A 9,308-nucleotide genomic window follows, 5' to 3' on the forward strand; every position below is an offset into this window, starting at 1 on the left:
TAAACAAAATCAATATGTTCTTTTTCAAGAGATGAAATAAACAGTCTGGTTAAAAGTAGATTGAAGGATAAGTTTATACAGACATAGTTTCATGATATTGACAATTCTTTAAGAGGACAAACATATTCTATATTTAAGACACAATTTGGCATAGAAAAGTATTTGTTACAGCTAAATGAAATATTATGTGTAAATTTCGATCCTCTAATATTAAACTACCAATAGGATCATGCAGGACGATGGCTTGCCATACCTCGTCACGAGAGCATTTGTAATTTGTGTATATCAGATATTGGTGATGAATTTCATTACATATTTAGATGTGAACATGAATCTGTAATATGTTTGAGGCAGAAATATATTCCAAAATACCCCGAGTCGAGAAAAAATGCAAGGGATGTTCACAATATTTACTCGTAATGTTTATACAAGAATGTGAAGATTTATAGAAAAACTAAGTAAATTAATTCTAAAGTGATTTTTGTATCAATCAGTGCTCCTCCATTCTTTAAGGTTTTGATAATTATCACAAATATATATTGTATAGAATATTGTAAGATAGCATAACTGTACGCCATGTATCATTGCTATTATATATATGTTATCTCTTGTTACACAAGTTAGTGTGTCGGAGTGATACCAATAAAACCTTGGGTTGTTTACTACTAATAACACCGATCTATACCGATTTCGGCTATATCGCGTTGTCGCGTTCGCGAGACAAAAGTAACCCACCAATACGACACAGAAAGTAGGTTGCGTTGTCGCGCTAATTTTATCGCGTTGTCACATTTGCGGGGGCACCAACGCGATGACGCGAGCGGGCCGAAATCAGCCAACATATATAAACAAGCGGCCCTACATCGTTTATTTCCCCAGTGCTTGTACTGAAACTATCTTTTTACTACATAATTATTACATGTATGGGTATAGTCAGTTGCCGAGTTATATACAATAACGTAGACCAGAGTGGACAATACATGTATATTTGTGCGACGGTAAGTGCGTAGCTATATAGGATGTTGTCAGGTTAGGGTACTATTCTAGTGTGTAGGTTAGGGTTTATTTACATGTAGTATATGCTGGTATGAAAATCGTGTAAGGTTTGTTATTATTGTATGTTGTTGCCTTCGCCTATTTATATTTGATAAATGTTCCTTGTATTGTTTGTCATGTCTCGAGTTTTACTTGGTACACTGGCTTGTTTTACCCAATAACATGACATATGACAATAAACGAAGAAGAAGAAAAATAAGATTGATTTTTATTTCTATAACCACACTATAACAACTTTTTTTTCTCAGAAAAATTCAGGTACGTTTATTACGTGTATATCACATTACACAAGACAATATCACTGGTTATTTATATCTAATGATGGCAGTGACCAAATGATCCGAGGGTCGTTTTACAGGTGAGACCGGTAACACACGGACACATCTCCGTGGTAGGGGAGGCCATACAGAAATGGCCTTCACCTGCCAGGTCCCTACAGCTGAGACGGTAAGCAGGCTTAGGTCCCGGGGCCTCGGGAATGTACATCATACCCTGAAAACGAATGCGAGAAAACTATTTATGACATATGCACAGCCTGTAGAACCGTATTGTTCCATGCCCAAGTTTCATCAATATTAATTCCGGAATAAAAAAGAAAGGAACCATAGGAAAGCATTGCAGAATTAAAGAACAAAGTTCCTTTAACACTTTTCCCTTTAATCCAATAAGGTTTCCAATTATGGAAAGGAATGTTGATGAAACTGCGATCAGATACATTCAAAAATGTAAAAAAAAAAAAAAAAAAAAATCACAAAAAAAACCCCCAACACTTCCGTACACAATTACACTCATATTTATTTAAAGATTTCAAGAAGTGTTTAAATAAAAGGTTTGCTTCAAGAAAATAAATGAAGCTATTATTTTGATTTTTCGTTTCGTCTGGTAATAAATAATTTCAAATTTACCTCCTCATGTTGTATGCGACATAGTTACCTCTTTCACGCAGCATTTACCATCTCCACAGGAGTTCGGATCATTTGGGTCACAATTGTCCACGACCAAAGTGTCTCCGTGGATAACTCCGTCCTGGTGACTCGGAGAGCCTCCGATACCACCACCGAACCCAATGTCTCCGGCGAAGTCCAGTCCCACGGACACCTGTGGAGCCAACAGGAACTAGTTAGTGCGGCATTTGTTAATTATGTAAATAAAAGCCATCGTATTAAAATGTCTGTTAAGACACATCCACATATTGAACTGTTTTATGGTGGACAATCTCTTTATATATTCCTATCAGAAACAATATCGGGATTGACCAAGGCTTTTTAATGTATGGAATATGGTATACACGAGTACGGATGAAAATATAACTGTACAGTGTTTGTTATAATATGATAATCTTTGTCACATTACATTTAGGGATTCTAGAAAATGTTGACAAAATAAAAATGAAATATTTCTACTAACCTTGGTCAGAAGGGCGACCCCGACAACAAAAAGGAGTGTTTTAACCATTGTGATATGTGGCAATGATTGTAAGGTTCACTGGTACCGGGACTACAACGCCTTATCAGGCCAGGAACCGCGTCATTGTCTTATCAATTATACCATTTCGTGTATTATTAACATCCGTGTGGAAGTCTTAAAAATTCCTAACATGGCATAGATTGTTCACATTCTTACATTAAGTTGTCCTGTTTTTGAGAATTAGACAAACAAGGTGGAATTCGTGTTTTCAATGAATTTCGAAAAGACTGCTACATCAGTGTTCAGAACACGCAATAATAACATGATTCCTCGTTTGTTCTATAGGAGGAAGTATTACAATCATGCTTTGTTTTTCATTAAATTTAATTGGTACAGTACATGTTTTACCTTCGTGTCATTTCTCTAACCTTAATCTTACTGTTCAAAGGGGACACATATTGTTTTTTTTTGTTTATGTAGTAGGTATACTATCTCGACCCCATCAGCATCGCTGGAGTGAACGAAATGACGTCACTCGGGTAGATCAGAATGAGAATGAATGTGTAATGTTATTAAACTGATTTCACGAACGTTACAGCTTTTTTTTCTGATAATTTGAATGCAATCACAAAATTTTTACGAGGCGTAACGTAAGGGTTTTATGCGAATTTTGTGTTTGTGATTTAAAATGTATACAGAATAAATGAAGTACCCGCGACAGTGCGGACAAAAAGAAATTAACCAAATATTTGATTTAATTTATCTTTGTCAAGACACAAAGGCACAATTACATAATTGCATTACCTAGAAAATACTACTAAATTATTCCCTACTGATCAGGAAACAAATCCAAAAAGGAGGTTACATAATACACATGTATAATGCACCGAAAGAACAATGATATTGGCTGGGAGGCACAATACCCACTACAAAGTAGTAGTTTCAATGGTCCGATACATGGTTATTGAAGTTTCATCCGGATAAATGTAAAATTATAACAATTGGAAACAATGGGCCAACATATATCCTACCGCTTTATATGTACAACGACGGGAAACGAGTTGAATTGGAAAAAGGTTTACAAGGAGAGGGATCTCGGAATAATCACAGACAGCAAACTTAAATTTACGGACCATATATATGAATTAGTCAATAAAGCCAACCGGACTATGGGAAAAATTAGAAGAACATACACGTGTTTAGATGAAAATACTTTTATCTTCTTGTATAAAGCACATGTTAGGCCACACCTGGAGTATGGAGCAAGCATACGGAAGGATTCCTCAATGTAATTGTTAACAAAAGAACAAGAAGTCATAGTCTACCACTATAGAGAAAGGAACATGTAAATTAAACGTGAGGAAATATGCATTTAAAGAAAGAGTGGTTAATCATTGGAACTCTCTGCCAAATGATGTCGTCACATCACTGACACTGAAAACACTTGAAGCCCGGCTGGATGAGTACTGGGGACAACCAGAATGTTTTTTTTCAACCATGAAATAGACAATTAACTTATCCACTGTCGGGAGAACATTTGATCTAGATATACATGTATAGGCATTTGCCTGCGTCCAGTATTATTATTATGAAGGCGCGACCAGCGGTCTTTTTTTACGATCGGACTTGAAAGTGTAATTTGTCTGAAATCGTGGGTGTTATCCGAAAACCCAGGTAACTACATTTTACTTAAAAATGAACTCCAACCTGCCCTCTTCCATCCGGGCCAACGACAGTTTACGGGCATTACGTCATCGCTACAGCTAGGTTTCTGTGAAAACGAGTGCCAAGGAGAAACCTTGAGTAAGAAAACAAAGCACATACAGACAGAACAGTCATAAAAGAAAGGGAGATGTAATATTCTAAGTGTTAAAAAGAGAACAAAAGATTTATAATAAATACTGTAAAATCAATAAAGCTTTTAGATAATGTACGCTGATGTATCCAATTGAAATATGGTTGGTGTTAGCAAATATTCATGCGGCCGCCAGAAATCCGAAGATGTTAAGCAGTAATATATCTTTAGATGACTGTATTACGTCAAACATCACTACATAGTTTAATTTGATTTGAGGGTTGTAGATAATCCAATAGCTTACGCAATTCTCCCGAATCTCTGTCAGGAGGTCCTATAACAAAACAATCAAGAAACCCAGCTAATGTTTTTGATGAAGTTTTTGCCTCAATTTTTGTTTCAATTTTAGATTAAATCCTATATTCATATCTACCTGATGTAGCAAACAATATTGTGTGCTATTATTCCAATGAGAGACAATGTCATTAAGAATAAGTTTTCTACTACAGTATATACATTTGACACGCTATCACGTAAACCTAAAGACGTCAATAATTGGACCAACACGATTTACTGTTGGTCTTCTGTCATATCAGTGTCACGTTTTGTGTATTGAGCGAAGCGCAGCTTTATAGTAACACTTGTACTTAATAGCAGAATAGCTAACATATTTCAATTGCAACTAAAACCTCACAGTCCTTGACGAGAAATTTCACAAATAAGATCACTGACATTTATCCCTTTTCAAACACTTGAAGGTTATCTACCCGAATATACCTGTAAACTAGAGTGCGACAGCTGACGGGGTGCATGTGAAAATCCAAAATGTATTATACTGCAAACAAAATACATATTTGTACAAAACTTAGCACCAACTCAATAATCTGATGGGATTTATATCTGTTTGTTGAGTGTGCTTTAATATTTTTGATCAGACTTAACTGCCTAGTATTGGTTCTTATAGTACATGGCCTTTGACAATGTGCCTTTATCAGAAATGCCTTTATATGCTTATATAGTCAGAGAAACGAGATTTATTGAATCACGAATCGTATATTGTTAAAATCACACCAAACCAGAAACCTTGTTTTCCGAAATGAACTCCAGAATTTTAAACACGTTCCTAGGATTTATGAGACACGATATGATTACTTGGTTAAACGTTTTTATGTATTCTGACAGGGTTACCTTAAAAGAGTACTGCCATTTATACATTAAAAGCCTATCTCGGATACTGTCAATTGATTGTATTTCGTTAACTTTCCTCTTGAGACATATTCACGAATACATTATTTTGCGACCGCTCATGATCATCTAGTAATAACTTGACAGTATATCCGCGAATAATAAGCTGTTAGAGCCATCGGCTCTGTAAGACTCCCATATCGGTAACCGATAGTTTTGCCGCTATCTAAAAGTGTTATTTTTAACAAAAAAAAAAAAAAAAAAAGAGAAGATAATCGCGAGATTTTTCTTGTAAAATAATCGTGGAAGGGTGTGAACGTACAGAAATAAGTATGCAAAGTTGTTATTTTTGAGATCAAGAACATAGTCATGTTAGTAAATTACTGGTAACTACACTGTATACTTGGAACCAAGGCATAGTAATGTTAGCAAATTACTTGTAACTATACTGTATACTCGAGACCAAGAACATAGTAATGTTAGCAAATTACTGGTGACTATACTGTATACTCGAGACCAAGAACATAGTAATGTTAGCAAATTACTGGTAACTACACTGTAAACTCGAAACGAGGAAATATAATTATGTACGCGACAAAATCAGAAATATTAATATCGAATAATTCGAAACTATCTAAGGAGTACATATCTTCCTAATAGTTTATATCGAACCTCCCTGGGGTAGTTATATTAAGACAACCGCGATAAGAATGAAACCCTGTGAGAATAAAGGTTTTAATTTTGTCCAGTGTCAGTTGTCTATATCATTAGATTGGTTTATAGATGAGCTGCGGTCTCACTCTTTATTTGGACAATATAACACTATCTCCGTACCTCCATGATAATCCGGGGTTTGATAAAATGAGCTCCCGAATTACCTCCCCCTGGGACCTAACATGGAAACCACTAGACAGGTCCGTGAAGCTGGAATTTAATAAATTTACATTCATAAGATAATATAAAAGTTTACTCGAGTTTAGTAGATACTTAAATGTGTATTGATAATCAAAACGTGTTAAGAATCCAATGTAAGATTTATAAGGAAATAAAGCTTTTTTCAGTGTAGCATGCTCTAGATCCCTATTGACGATAAGTGGGCGATAAATATTCAATATCGAGTGTGAAATGAGTAACACTTAACACCGCTATAAACATACATGCCGACCTACCTTCATGATATACTTCTCGAACAGAACATTTATTAAATGGGGTTTTCACTGATAACTATCTTTCATATTAAATTTTCTACTTTCATGCCATTCTTTTTTATGTCAAAATAAATACCACGACTTTTGATTAACGCCCATAATGTTTGGCGAATTTTGACGACGTATGATATCTTCACCAATAAACATGCTTGCACGATTCTTTGATAAATTAGATGAGTTAATGCAATATATTGATCTGTGTCCTGGGTCGTGAGAAGGAGGGGGTCTTTTTATGGAGATAGCTGGCCACTAATCCCTCTTCATTCCTCGTAAAATGATTTTCACACTCACTTAATCATTACAAAGTGTGTATTACAATATCACTAACATACCCATTTATCACTTTCAAAACTGACGTTTTTTATATTATCTTAAACACATCTTTAATATCAAGGCAGTGTTTGAAATATTTCTTCTCCACTCAAGAGTGTACAATGCATTTGATTGGTTAATTCATTTTACTACAAAATATCCGTGTATACTTCAAGAGTTAAAGAAGTAAATTTATAACATCTGTTTCTATTCATTATTCAATAATTTCAATCTGTCGTATGATTGAAATACGAGTGTATTTTTAATTGTGTTTTCTTAGTTTGACTACCATTCCGTGAAAGATGGGGTTTTCTATAACTGAACAATATGATATGTAAACATGTAAAATATATGTTTTACCCCGTCCACCAAACTCTATGGAAGTTTATACTATTGTTATTTTCATTCTAATTATTATTGGTATACCTTTATATATATTTATATATATGCATTTTGTTTTAAAATTGTGTTTCCATTTGCTGAATATATCATTTGTTGTTTAGTACACAGTATTAGGTTTAGATAAGTGTCCCAGTTGTTCCTATTTCCCTTTGTCTTTACTCTTCATTTAGTTATAACATGTTTGAACTGAAATGAAAAAAAGAAAAAAAAAGAATTAAATGAAAGATGACAGCGAAATTTCCACGTACATGTATATCCAAACACATACCGGAATACAAAGAAGTCATTACAATAGCTATACTAAAACCTACATGTAACCATATCACAAGGAATAGATCAAATATTAAACTATATACAGATATAAAGTGAGAAATACCCATTTATAATTGTCATGGGCGATATGAATTTAAACACACGTCCGGTTTTTTCAGTAGGTAGGTTAATAACATATATGAAATCTATTTCAAAGAAAACGGTAACAAAAGGTATGGAATTTACCCATTCTGGTTTGTGAAACCTATCGGGATTACCGTGGGAGCAATTCAACGTCAGGCCGTACACAGTTATGATAATTAAAGGCGATTTATGTCAATACGTGGACAGAATCTTTCTTAAAATTCAAACATTTATTCTTTGTGACGGTGAAGTCTATAAAGTTATATGCCCTCAATCAAAGGTAAAACAAACAAAGTTTAGCCGATACATAATCAAACCGATACACAACAAAAGCCGAGTTCTTAAACCGTCTTTGTATCCTTAAATTGTTGTCAAATGAAGTAAAAACATTTTTTCAATCTACCACTTCAAGATTTCCCCTGGGTAAACAATACGATTTCGCAAACAATTCATTACGCATGTTTCACATTGTATACTGTTATTCTCCCCGTGATATTGACATTTGACAGGTAGGTATTGGCCAATCATACACCTGAACACATAGGTAATGGATAGGTCAACGGTAGTCTTGTGTGTAACAAACATGTATACTGTTATATTGACCAATCAAAGTCTTAATGATAGCGATCATATGCCTGATCGATTTTTTTGTCATGGATAGATTCAAAAATCACTACGCTTATAAGTTTTAAAATCGATATCGTGAAAAATACTAATTTATATACATACCCTTAATCCTATATCTAGGATCAGTGTGATTGGATATAAACTGGTGACATATTGAACCCAATACCAGTGAAAGTCGGGTTGTTTAACGAGATTCTGCACCGTCGTGCTGTGCCCTGACATCAGGCTCGAGGAACTCTCGGGGTTCATGTTTGAAGTAAGATACCCAGCACTTATGCGTTAAGTCACCGAGATTATGTCGACTTAAGAGGGACATAGTGAGCAGATAAGACCCACTGGGAAAAAAGTGCGGGTGTTAAATTGAATGTGGACCTGGTAGCGTGCGAACATTATTTTGTATAAATATTACAACATTTTCCTGAGAAGGTGCATGTGGACTGATATACAAGTGTAAACAAGATACTCAGCCAAACTGAAGCCACCCGGACTTGCTACTGATAAACACAAGCTTCTATTGTATGCATTTCAGAAGAACCACTTCGTAATGGTAAATTTTAGAATATGGACTAAGATTTATATCTAACAGTTTGCTAAAAGTTTCGAAAGAAGATGACTCGAAAGTACACCGACAACGAACTGTTAGCCCTGACACGGAATAGGCGAGAGGCAAAGGCGCTGAAAACCAGGATGGAAAAACTTGACGAGGAAAGGGCCCTGTATCATGACATGTCTGGAAAGGAGAAATCAAACATGAAGAACACGCATAAGGAACATCGGCGTTCATCAGGTAGTAGTCCATTTCTGTGGGACGACCCACAAGTTAGAAACCAGTCGGTAGATCCTGCTCTCATGCGGAGGTTTTCCAAACCATGGTCCATATGTCCTGCCGAGACGACCCATAACATAATGTTTAAGGAAAT

The 9,308-nt window shown here is 35.2% G+C and overlaps 1 protein-coding gene across 1 annotated transcript; it reads right to left on the minus strand.

Annotated features, from left to right (window-relative positions):
• Nucleotides 1-1,291: 1,291 nt before the first annotated feature.
• On the minus strand, nucleotides 1,292-2,593 carry LOC117328549. Its single transcript, XM_033886081.1, has 3 exons — nucleotides 2,464-2,593; nucleotides 1,990-2,154; nucleotides 1,292-1,548 (listed from the first exon to the last, which is right to left on the minus strand). The coding sequence occupies exons 1-3, from the start codon at nucleotides 2,509-2,511 to the stop codon at nucleotides 1,372-1,374; spliced, it is 390 nt and encodes a 129-aa protein (XP_033741972.1). The 5' UTR covers nucleotides 2,512-2,593; the 3' UTR covers nucleotides 1,292-1,371.
• Between the last annotated feature and the right edge of the window lie 6,715 nt (nucleotides 2,594-9,308).

This window comes from Pecten maximus, chromosome 5 (genome assembly GCF_902652985.1).
Source record: "Pecten maximus chromosome 5, xPecMax1.1, whole genome shotgun sequence".
NCBI lineage: Eukaryota > Metazoa > Mollusca > Bivalvia > Pectinida > Pectinidae > Pecten > Pecten maximus.